Source organism: Asterias amurensis, chromosome 20, assembly GCF_032118995.1.
Source record: "Asterias amurensis chromosome 20, ASM3211899v1".
NCBI classification, from domain to species: Eukaryota; Metazoa; Echinodermata; class Asteroidea; order Forcipulatida; family Asteriidae; genus Asterias; species Asterias amurensis.
This window is the reverse complement of record NC_092667.1, coordinates 1,629,744-1,642,768: the sequence shown is the minus strand read 5'-3', so window position 1 is coordinate 1,642,768 and position 13,025 is coordinate 1,629,744. Positions and strand designations below refer to the sequence as shown.

General features: G+C 40.0%; 2 protein-coding genes across 3 annotated transcripts; both read left to right on the top strand.

Moving 5' to 3' along the window:
* The first annotated feature begins 289 nt into the window (after window positions 1-289).
* On the top strand, window positions 290-4,469 carry LOC139952379 (snaclec CHH-B subunit beta-like). Its single transcript, XM_071951492.1, has 2 exons — window positions 290-660; window positions 1,910-4,469. The coding sequence occupies exons 1-2, from the start codon at window positions 363-365 to the stop codon at window positions 2,098-2,100; spliced, it is 489 nt and encodes a 162-aa protein (XP_071807593.1). The 5' UTR covers window positions 290-362; the 3' UTR covers window positions 2,101-4,469.
* Window positions 4,470-7,586: 3,117 nt separating this feature from the next.
* Window positions 7,587-10,434, top strand: LOC139952494 (snaclec crotocetin-like). 2 transcript variants are annotated; one of them, XM_071951637.1, is made up of 2 exons: window positions 7,587-8,079; window positions 9,310-10,434. In XM_071951637.1, the coding sequence occupies exons 1-2, from the start codon at window positions 7,782-7,784 to the stop codon at window positions 9,498-9,500; spliced, it is 489 nt and encodes a 162-aa protein (XP_071807738.1). In that variant the 5' UTR covers window positions 7,587-7,781; the 3' UTR covers window positions 9,501-10,434. The 2 variants fall into 2 exon arrangements, with proteins under 2 accessions (XP_071807738.1, XP_071807739.1); XM_071951638.1 differs by lacking the exon at window positions 9,310-10,434 and adding an exon at window positions 9,177-9,285.
* Window positions 10,435-13,025: the final 2,591 nt, after the last annotated feature.

The following is a 13,025-nucleotide window of genomic DNA, read 5'->3' as shown; positions in this document are numbered from 1 at the left end:
ACTTTTCTTCCATCATGACGATACTGTCCAAAACTAATGCATTGCAATTATCAGTATGAGCACGTAATGCCGAGTTTTAATTAAAAGCCTTCAGAAACTATTGTGTTCATTTTAACTTTGTGAACAATAATCACCATAAATCACCCGGTATAGCCGTTATGGGCGGCGCACATTTTTCCCTTTGGGACTTGTCACATTCGAACGTCTTTACAAACTAATATTTAACTCAACGACAATATCAATGAAACGGACGAACATTGTACGTCAATATTTAGTCTTGGATAGGCCTACCTCGGCGCAGTTCCGTTCCGTAAAAGTTGTACCTTCTTAGTGGCACTTATTTAAGTTCAATTTGTTAAGAGATGGTCTGCAAAATGTTGGCGAGCAAACTGCTGGGTGTCGTTGGTGTACTTATAATGGCAGACTACGCTGCTGTTAACGGGCGGTGTTGGAAGCCATGCCCTCCTACTTGGAGCCAGTGGCGAGACAAATGCTACAAGATGCATGACGCCGACGTTACATGGAAAGCGGGCAAGCAGATTTGTGTTGAGTTGGGTGGGACGATGGTTGTCCCTCAATCCAAAGAAGATTTACAACACATCCTCAACATGTTCAGATGCGACAAATTCTGGATTGGTTGCAACGACATTCAAACTGAAGGTTTGTACAATACTACAATTCTAGAAATGACGTTCATAAAATATGTCCTTTACTCTTATTTGTCAATATAAACCACAAGGGAAACTGACTGGGTAAATTGTGAAATGATTTTTGGGGTTGAACAAAGAATTGACTAGAGTGGGACTCAACCGAACAAGGATATTGCCAAAATAGGGACACCGCCAACATAGGGCTAGATAGCTCAGTTGGTAGAGCGCCGGCACGTTAATCCGGAGGTCGTTGGTTCGAACCTTACTTTTATTTGTTGACAATAATATTGACAACACGATGCCAAAATGCCTCGCCCAGTGTGGCGGTTTCAGTCTTCCACCGTGTTCAGTTTTCTGGGTGACGTAGCCGGACATTCCAGCACGTTCTTCGAACGGTTTTAGCTTTCCGGCGTGTTCAGTTTTCCGGGTGACGTAGTCAGACAAAAATACCGCCGCGAGTACCCTGGCGAGTACTGTAGTGTAGTTCTATCAGTGACCCCAAATTGTTTCTATTACGATTCTTTTCTGTTTAGTCACATTATTATTCTCTTGCCCCATCTTAACACGTATTCATGTGTACAACACTGCTTGTGCCACTGGTTAAAATAAAAACAGGATAATTTGCTTGGTCTTCACACCAAATTCTCTCATACGATCCACGCGTTCGCCGCTCGTTGTATGTACTCGTGGACGCCGCCATGACAGCTACCGGAGAGTGTAACACGGATGACTCAATCCGGCACTAAAAGTGGACTACTTTCGCTTGCTGTGCGCAGGCATCGCATGACGTAATTTTACCGTATTTGGTCATTCGGAAAACTGAACACGGCGGAAAGTTGAAACCGCCACACCGGTTCATGGCTTAATCTAATCCCCGGTGTGGCATACGTTATTATTAACAAGAGTCGTAAATATGTGTTCAAAACCGGGAATGGTGTTCAAATGCGGAAACCCGCTACAGGCAATATGCGTATCGAAAAATAATGAGAAGAAAAAGAAAAGAAAAAAAAACCTGATATGAATATTCTACCTTTTTTTCAAATTTTATTTATACAAAATTCTGTTAAGTACAATCTCTTACCCAACATCGATGTAATGAGACTTTGTCCTGATTGACTTGCTTCAGGTACCTGGGTGTGTTTGGATGGTGAAGCTACTATTGACGTGCAGCAGGACGAGAGATGGGCTGAATATGGGCCAAATGATAAGGACAATGAAGATTGATGTAATGATACTTTTTTCTGATTGACTTTGTCCAGGTACCTGGGTGTGTTTGGATGAGGAAGGTACTATTGGCGTGCAGGACAAGAGATGGGCTGATAGACAGCCAGATAGTTCTCGAGGCAACCAAGACTGCGCTGTAGGCAGGGCTGACTATGCAGGCTGGGACGATGGGAATTGTGGAAACACACACAAGTTAATCTGTCAGCGTCCAGTACAAGCACTGTAGCTCCTGTGAAAGGTTGCTCAATATTCTGGGCAAGTACTTTTCATGAAAATGAAAAATACTCATTGCCTTCAAATCTCTTAACATTTTGTTGCTCCTTGCCCTGGTAAAAGAGTTTCTCGTGCACGAAAACACCAGTAGTGTGTTTTAATATAATGAATAAATTGCACTGGCTGCCCATCGCAAACAGAATCGACTTCAAACTTTGTTTACATGTCTTCAAATCTCTTGCTCATCAGTTACCATCATACATATCTGACATGCTAGATTCTCTTGGCCGAACATCGCACCGTCTCTGAGCTGGTTCAAGTGCTTTTTTTCTGCTGCTGCTCCAAATCTATGGAACTCATTACCATCACATCTTCGCCATGCAACTTCACATAAACAATTCAAGAAACTACTGAAGACTCACTTATACAGAAATAGCTGACTGTTCTATTTCACTTTGGAACATCTTGAGTTTGGACTTCTTTATGATCAACAATTGTGACGGGATAAAAATTCGTTGTGATTCCGTTCAGATTACGTTGGAGAACGCAACCCTCATCTACGCAGGCCGAGTGAACAGGTTACAAGTGTTTTATCGGACCCAATGTGGCCCGATGTTGCGCACCTTGCGTATCAGACGTGTCCATTTCTTGTTAACGGAAATGTAGGCTCAGGGGGACGACATTTACGTTCCATAGAAGGTTGGAGGTGGGCACGAGGTTGTCTAATCAAACCTCTCCAATTAAGACGTTTTCCCGTTGTATGTGGCAAAAAGTTCGGTCGGCGTATTGTTGTTACACTCTATAACTCCCGGGTCAGAATTGACCCGGGTTTGGGTCCCAGGGGCCAGACCCATTTCTGGGTCTGTTTGACCCGGAAGCCGTGTCATTGTGACCCGGAATCCGTGTCATTGTGACCCGGAATCCGTGTCATTGTGACCAGGAGTCCGAGTAAAAATCTCCGCTTGTAAACAAATTTCTGGTCACATTGACACGGTTTTTCGGGTCAAACAGACCCAGAAGTGGGTCTGGCTTCTGGGACCCAAATCCGGGTCAATTCTGACCCGGGAGTTTTTAGAGTGTACAGTCGGCCGACTATCCCCATTCCCTCTGCAGCACGTCGCGCCTCATGGTTCAATACTTCAAACCTTCGCTGATGGAAGGTTGCCCTGCACTCTGTATACATATAAACATTTTGCTTTAACTCTAGTATTAAGTTTTTCTTTTTGTTTGTTTAGGGTCTTTTTTTGGCCATTCCAAAATGACTGTTTTTGTAATTAAGTTATAAAGGTTTTGCTGTTTCTGATTGATTGTACTTTTTATCAGCGTTTGTACTAATTCTGTCGTATTCGATCATGGTTTATGCAAAGGATAATGGCCGAGGTGTGCGCCATTGGTCATGTTGGTACCCACGAATGGCGCGTTCACCGAGGGCATTATGTATAGGATAATGCCCGAGGTGCGCGCCATTCGTACCCACTAATGGCGCGTTCACCGAGGGCATTATGCAACTTAACCCACACCTGTGACGTCATGCTATTGTTAAAATCGCTCAATTATTTCGCACGAATGGCGCGATATTGTTTAATTTTTAAGTCAATTGTTTGTATGTATTACGTAAGCTTGTTCACTCCAGTGAACACCACTGGTGGTGTGTGAACAATGGACGAAGACCAACATTATTTTAGGAAATATGCTCGTTCCTTCGATAGTGGCATCATAGATCGGGAGCGAAAGTGGCAGTAGATAAGTGATTTTGTTTCTTGACTTTAAGTAAATTTACAAGTTAGTGATAGAAACAGACTATCAGATGATGTTGTAGCCGACTTTCTCGGTCTACAAAAAACCCAAAAGGTGAAGATAAAAGAAGTGACCTACCCGCGTACAAGCCTGTAGTTTCAGATTTGTTTTTAATAAACAAATTTAAACTACCTTTATGATCAACAATTTCAGTTGAATTCCTGTTATTTTATGATGATATTGAAAAAAGTATCTTTGCAATCTTAAATTTTAGGGACTTTACTCACTTACCATGTTTGTGTATGATAAATTAAGCATTTTGAATTAATAAAAACATAAAACAAAAATACTGGTTAAAATGAAATTGATTTATCTGACTTAAGACCTGCTTAAATTACGGTTGTAGTTCTATAATTATTTTTTAACATCTCAGCTAAATAATAATTTAATAATGTAGCTGTTCACTTGTGGAAAGTGTTAACGATCATTTTGCAATACATGTGTAGCTCTAATAACCTGTGTTAAAAACCATTAAAAACAAAATAATATGTGGTCCATGGTGTCATTGACTTCATTTACTTTATTCCCCAACTCTTTTATGCACAATGGGTGAATAGATGTACCCATCGCGCCATTCGTGCAAAATAATGGAGCGTATAACAATAGCATGACGTTACAGGTGTGGGTTAAGCGACTTAAAGCCACACATGTGACGTCATGCTATTGTTAAAATCGCTCCATTATTTTGCACGAATGGCACGATATTGTTTAATTTTTAAGTCAATTGTTTGTATGTATTACTTAAGCTTTTCCACTCCAGTGATGCGTGAACATGGTACATGCCTATACGCTCGTTTCTTCGACAGTGGCACCATGGATCGATTTTTCCCCTGACTCAAAGTAAATTAATATTTAGTCAAGCGATATGACACAGATGATTAAGTTTGCAAAATTTGACACGGATGATGTCGTAGCCGACTTGCTCGGTCTACAGAAAAACCCAAAAGATAAAAGAAGTGACCGTACAAGCATGTAGGCCTAGTTTAAGATATTTCTGACATAACTTTGATTAACAAATTTAAGCTAAGTTAATGATCAACAATTTCAGTTAAATTCCTGTTATTTTATAATGATATTGAAAGAAGTATCTTTGAAAACTTAATTTTGAGGGAGTTTACTCACTTACCATGTTTGTGCTTGATAAGTTAGGCCTAAGCATTTTAAATTAATTTAAAAAAGTACTTGTTAAAATGAAATTAGGCGGTGGACACTATTCGTAATTATTCAAAATATTTGTTCGCATAAAACCTTACTTGGTAACGAGTAATGGGGAGAGGTTGATAGTATAAAGCACTGGAGCTCTGTTTATAACGAGTCAGCGGTAAAAAAAGCCCCGAACATGGATGCATTTCTGCTTGTGTTTTCTCACTTCAACAGTGACGTCATAACATTCGTCTATGCACTTTATTTTCTACAAAAGAAGCTTAGTTTTCCCTCAAAAGTGGATGGGTTTTGAAGATTAGGGAAATTTGGGGTATGATAATATTGATGTTTAAAATCATTTTTAAATAGATTGTAATTTAAAACCATTTATAAATGGAGTAACAAAATTACTCTTATTGACAGAGGTTGATAAGTTGTGCAAATTTACTAAGTAAATGTCGTCTGCTATTTTGCCATACTTTACACACAATATCACAACTCACTAATATTTTGACCGAAAACAACATGTCTGACTACATTATTTCCAATCAAAACTTTAATCTAAATTTTGAAATCACAGATGAAGAAATTTTGCTGATACAGAATATTGAGAGCAGAGACAGAGAGCCGGAAAGCAGATAAATAAATGAGAAAGCAATGAAGAAAAATGTGCTCCTGGGGAGACAGGTTTGACCATCTAACTGAAGCAGAACTTTCAACATTATAAGAAGAAAAGAACGAAAAAGTAATCTGCACAACATTGTGTGCGAGCTACAACTAACTGTACTCAACGAGGCTCGTTGTGATAGTCGTACTCACAGAAAACGAATCATCCATCAAACATTACTGTCGTGATTCTTCTGAGAAGCAAAAGAAAGATATGTCGGCAGCTCTGCACAATATCGACCCGCACAGGTGTGGCGGTTTCAACTTTCCGCCGTGTTCAGTTTTCCGAATGACCAAATACGGTAACATTACGTCATGCGACGCCGGCGCACAGCATGCGAAAGTAGTCCATTTTTAGTGCCGTATTGAGTCATCCGTGTTACTCTCTCCGGTAGCTGTCATGGCGGCGTCCACGAGAGTACAACGAGCGGCGAACGCGTGGATCGTATGAGAGAATTTGGTGTGTTTAGGAGTTGGTCATGGAAGAAAAATATGCCCCCATTTCAAGGGTAATATAGATGGTGCTTTACACGTTGAAATACAGAGAACGGTCCAGTGACTCATGGAGGAATAAATTTATTCCTCCACGAGTGACTTAGTCAAACTTTCTTGATAGAAATAAAAGGAAATAAAAGCAGTTTATAGGAGCAGTTTATAGCTGTGACAAAAAAAATCAATACTGTGTAATTACAGATGTGTTATTATGTGTGTATTTATAATCACCCGGAAAACTGAACACGCCGGAAAGCTAAAACCGTTCGAACAACGTGCTGAAATGTCCGGCTACGTCACCCGGAAAACTGAACACGACGGAAGACTGAAACCGCCACACCGGACAGCATCGCTACTAGCTACACAAGCAGTCAGCACAGGCCCTCGCTTACCGTTGCTGAGCTGTCCCCGCAGCCAACTCGACCGTGTCGATGCCGGTGCTTGCATGCACTGTACTCTCCGACAAGTCCGCCATGACCGTCAAGATCACATCTACAAACCAGTCACAATCCATCTTCACAGGCTGCGTTCCAAGGCAATGTTGTTATCAACATGATGTCGCTTCATCTTTGCCATCAGAATAAAACATTGTCATAAAATTCCAGAGTAATTTGTGACAATTCTGTCTCAGTTTTCCAGCAAAACGGCCGTATTTCCTCGCCTTGCGTTTGCGTCGTACATACATGACATATGAATCGAATTGACGCACGTGTGTACAAAGTAAAAACACCACACCGATGAATGAGCTGTTTAATTTCCAGGGCGCAAAGAAAACACTGAACTGGCCGATATTTATTTGAAATGTTGTTACAGGTTTATTTATGTGGCATATAAAAATCATGTAGTTTTCTTGTAGCATTTAAATATTAATGACAAATACATTTGCTCAGGTGTTAAAACATTGTTTGAACTGTGAAATTTTGTGTTCATGCATCAACAATTCCCCTGTGGATTGTCAAAGGAAATAGGATGACCCATTAGTTTGGTTTCGTAAATTATGTCGTAGAAAAACACTGTTGAGAGGCCGGAACAGGACAACTTCATTTGCAGAAGACTGCTGGGCCCCTGAACATGGACAGCAACAATCCAGACTAGATAGCGAAACTAGAAGCATTGAAGGTAGAAGTAGAAGTCATATTTTGTTCAAAATGTCGGTGTTTTTGTATTTTTGTTTTACTTAAAGGCATTTATGAATGGGAATAAAAGTGTAGTGACTCGTTCTTAACCGGGCGTTTAAAAACTTGCAGGGTCGTGGTCATGTGATAAAGGCCCGAGCCGAAGGCGAGGGCCTTTATCATACGACCACGACACTGCACTGTACTCTAAACGATGGTGGCGTTGTTTAGCTCTAATTACCAAACCCACGCTCGTTTGTATTCCGGTATAGCCGTTATGGGCGGCACACATTTTTCCCTTTGGGACTTGTCACATTCGAACGTCTTTACAAACTAATATTTAACTCAACGACAATATCAATAAAACGGGCGAACATTGTACGTCAATATTTAGTCTTGGATAGGCCTACCTCGGCGCAGTTCCGTTCCGTAAAAGTTGCGTCTTCTTAGTGGCACTCATTTAAGTTCAATTTGTTAAGAGATGGTCTGCAAAATGTTGGCGAGCAAACTGCTGGGTGTCGTTGGTGTACTTATAATGGCAGACCACGCTGCTGTTAACGGGCGGTGTTGGAAGCCATGCCCTCCTACTTGGTGCCAGTGGCGAGACAAATGCTACAAGATGCATGACGCCGACGTTACATGGAAAGCGGGCAAGCAGATTTGTGTTGAGTTGGGTGGGACGATGGTTGTCCCTCAATCCAAAGAAGATTTACAACACATCCTCAACATGTTCAGATGCGGCCACGTCTGGATTGGTTGCAACGACATTCAAACTGAAGGTTTGTACAATACTACAATTCTAGAAATGACGTTCATAAAATATGTCCTTTACTCTAATTTGTCAATATATACACCACAAGGGAAACTGACTGGGTAAATTGTGAAATGATTTTTGGGGTTGAACAAAGAATTGACTAGAGTGGGACTCGACCGAACAAGGATATTGCCAAAATAGGGACACCGCCAACATAGGGCTAGATAGCTCAGTTGGTAGAGCGCCGGCACGTTAATCCGGAGGTCGTTGGTTCGAACCTTACTTTTATTTGTTGACAATAATATTGACAACACGGTGCCAAAATGCCTCGCCCAGTGTGGCGGTTTCAGTCTTCCACCGTGTTCAGTTTTCTGGGTGACGTAGCCGGATATTTCAGCACGTTGTTCGAACGGTTTTAGCTTTCCGGCGTGTTCAGTTTTCCAGGTGACGTAGTCAGACAAAAATACCGCCGCGAGTACCCTGACGAGTACTGTAGTGTAGTTCTATCAGTGACCCCCAATTGTTTCTATTACGATTCTTTTCTGTTATAGTCACATTATTATTCTCTTGCCCCATCTCATGTGTACAACACTGCTTGTGCCACTGGTTAAAATAAATACAGGATAATTTGCTTGGCCTTCATACCAAATTCTCTCATACGATCCACGCGTTCGCCGCTCGTTGTAATCGTGGACGCCGCCTCGACAGCTACCGGAGAGTGTAACACGGATGACTCAATACGGCACTAAAAGTGGACTACTTTCGCTTGCTGTGCGCAGGCATCGCATGACGTAATTTTACCGTATTTGGTCATTCGGAAAACTGAACACGGCGGAAAGTTGAAACCGCCACACCGGTTCATGGCTTAATCTAATCCCCGGTGTGGCATACGTTATTATTAACAAGAGTCGTAAATCTGTGTTCAAAACCGGGAATGGTGTTCAAATGCGGAAACCCGCTCAGGCAATTGCGTATCGAAAATGAGAAGAAAAAGAAAAGAAAAAAAACCCTGATATGAATATTCTTCCTATTTTCAAATTTTATTTATACAAAATTATGTTAAGTACAATCTCTTACCCAACATCGATGTAATGAGACTTTGTCCTGATTGACTTGCTTCAGGTACCTGGGTGTGTTTGGATGGTGAAGCTACTATTGACGTGCAGCAGGACGAGAGATGGGCTGAATATGGGCCAAATGATAAGGACAATGAAGATTGATGTAATGATACTTTTTTCTGATTGACTTTGTCCAGGTACCTGGGTGTGTTTGGATGAGGAAGGTACTATTGGCGTGCAGGACAAGAGATGGGCTGATAGACAGCCAGATAGTTCTGGAGGCAACCAAGACTGCGCTGTAGGCAGGGCTGACTATGCAGGCTGGGATGATGAGGATTGTGGATACACACACAAGTTAATCTGTCAGCGTCCAGTACGAGCACTGTAGCTCCTGTGAAAGGTTGCTCAATATTCCGGGCAAGTACTTTTCATGAAAATGAAAAATACTCATTGCCTTCAAATCTCTTAACATTTTGTTGCTCTTTGCCCTGTTAAAAGAGTTTCTCGTGCACGAAAACACCAGTAGTGTGTTTTAATATAATGAATAAATTGCACTGGCTGCCCATCGCAAACAGAATTGACTTTAAACTTTGTTTACATGTCTTCAAATCTCTTGCTCATCAGTTACCATCATACATATCTGACATGCTAGATTCTCTTGGCCGAACATCGCACCGTCTCTGAGCTGGTTCAAGTGCTTTTTTTTCTGCTGCTGCTCCAAATCTATGGAACTCATTACCATCACATCTTCGCCATGCAACTTCACATAAATAATTCAAGAAACTACTGAAGACTCACTTATACAGAAACAGCTGACTGTTTTATTTCACTTTGGAACATCTTGAGTTTGGACTTCTTTGTTGCATCTTCTGTAAGCGCTTTGTAACCTTGGGAAAAAGGCGCCTTATTTATATAAATGATGATAATGTATGTATGTAATAGCGATTGAACAACATTATTTTACCTCTGGAAATACAATTAGCAGAAAAAAATGGTTTGTGGATTCAAAAATTCTTCTGTGTTTTGACATGAAATAACACATCTTGAATATCTGTCCAACCATATTATTCATTCCAAAACAATGCCTAATATTATCCCAAGGCGTCCAAGACTAAAGCATCCGTGCCTGAAAGTCACTCGCTTTGTGATACTCTTCGGTCATCAGCGCATGGAAGTGCAGGGATTTTCACAGCCGTCCGTCGTGCCGACATACGTCACCTCACAGTGTATAAACAGTGGGGTACGGCAAGCTACGTTAAAGAAGCACGTTACCTTGGATCGGTCGAGTTGGTCTTTAACAGCGTTTGTAACCGTTTGCTATGGTTGGAAAGATATTTTAAAAGTAGAATATAATGATCCACACAAGTATCACTCGAAATTGCGTGGTTTTCCTCTTACCTCGTCGTCAAACACGGTCGGCCGTTTATGGGAGTCAAATTTTTGACTCCCATAAATGGCCGACCGTGTTAGTTCGCAAAGTTAAAGGAAAACCACGCAATTTCGAGGCAATTGTGTGTGGATCATTGTATTCTACTTTTAAAACATCTTTCCAACCATATGCATTTTATAAGAAATGGTTACAAAACGCTTTTTATAGACCAACTCGTCCGATCCAAGGCAACGTGTTCCTTTAAGCTGCGAATTGCAATTTTGAATTTGCCGCCAATCATCGTACATTGTCGCTGAAAAATCTGCTAGCGACCGCAGACGGCAGCAAAAATCAGTCGCGTCCGTCGGCAATTTTCAACATGATCAACAATTTTGTGACGGGATAAAAATTCGTTGTGATTCCGTTCAGATTTCGTTGGAGAACGCAACCCTCATCTACGCAGGCCGAGTGAACAGGTTACAAGTGTTTAATCGGACCCAATGTGGCCCGATGTTGCGCACCTTGCGTATCAGACGTGTCCATTTCTTGTTAACGGAAATGTAGGCTCAGGGGGACGACATTTACGTTCCATAGAAGGTTGGAGGTGGGCACGAGGTTGTCAAATCAAACCGTCGCATTCTACCTTAAAAAAAACCTGCAAAAGTCTCTTGAAAACTAGAACATCTTTCAGACAAAAACTGAAAGAAAGAAGAAAGTGTAAACATGTTTAGGATCAAAGAATGAACTCAAACCACTCAAAACAGAAAATATTCATTTAATAACAGTATTTGTTTTAATTAGTTTATTTTCAGTATAAACTTTACTGTTACATTAACAGCAAAACATTTCATCGTCAGAAATGTGATTGTTAAACAATTCCACTACTACATGTTTAAGCTGACCATAAATTTCCCAATAGCTTGTTAGGACTCTATACGATGAATTTTCTTATCACCAGAAGATTTTTATCTTATTTCTTAATACCAAGACCACAAATTGTGTTATACCAAAATGTTATTACCTAAAATATAACTAGGCATATTTGAATTTTTTTATTTTACATTGCAAACACCACTGTCCAAAACTGATGTTTTTAATGTTATAAAAAACAATTTTGTTATCATCTATCATTTCTAAAACTTTAATACAATTCAGGTTGCTTTGCTATTGTTCCCTTGTAAACCACTTATCCAATACCCCATCAGAGTAAAAAATGAGTATTAATATTAAATATAAATATTACAATACTATTTACATAGTCCTTGTTGCATAAATTTCCTCCTAAACAAAGTTTCTTCAGTTGGTTAGTGTTTAGTACCCAAACTTAAATACATTAACTCCTTAGGCCTACTTGTTTTTCTCCTGTAGGCCTAAATTGTCTTTACTCCCTGATGAGCATAAAGCTATTTAAGATTTCCCAAATATTAAACCAAAAGGTAACATTTTAACTGATTTTACATAAAGCATCCAAAGCTGCCAACATTTCCATCTTGCAATCAGGGAAATTTTGTAAGAAAATCAGGGAGATGTTTAGAATTCCATTCAACATAATAGGGAAAATGTTTCCAGAACATGGAAAGATTGGTTTTCAAGAAACCTCCTGCAGAATCAGGGAAAAGCTGGCAGCTCAGAGTACAAAACATATATATAGCAAATTAGTAATTACACTCTTCTTCATAGTAGTGGACCCATACCACCTGTTAATATATACATAGCCGACACATGTACAAATTTGTCATTAAATATTGTGCAACTTTTTACAAGAATTCCTCCCTTATATAAACACAAAATATTACAGAGCTAAAATAACACTAGGTGCCTTTTTGTAGTTTCTGATATCTGCATAATTATAAAACACCCTCAAAACTTGTTTGCATATTGCGAGATACTACTCTAGGCCTGATCATATTGACTTTCCCGAAATGGTGCAAATAATATTAACATTGGTACGATATTAAATTGCTGGATTTACAGTCGTGCCATTATGGCTTTAATATGTAAGTGAACAATCTTGGATGACCTTATCGAGTCACATTGATGTTGCTTAAAGCATGTCCATATCTACAATGATATAATTTAGAAAGCACACTTTTTCAGGACTCAAGAATTCCAAACTTTCCAAATGTTACATATTTACTTTTATATTGTTCTCATTGTACCTTTCTGAGTTCATGATTTAATGATTTGGTGAGTGACTGGAATTGGGTGTTGTCTATATGGCGACATTCTACAAGTGATCAAACCAAGGAATTCTAGTCACGAGAGACTAAAGGCAATGTCACACAGGGCAACTTGTACAGGCAACTTGAAGAGGCATTTTACCGACTGTACTTATGCACAAGGAACACTTCGGCATCACAAGAGACATTCTTCTGTAGCTCTAACTTATTGTCCCCAAGTTTATAACAAGAAAACTGAAGTGTGAATGAATGTCCTTTTTCGAGATTGCCTGGAAATAGTTGCCTGTAAATTGCATTGTGTTGCATGGCCTTAACATCCTAGGTCATTATTGCATTGTTTATACTGATCATTCACATTAACCAT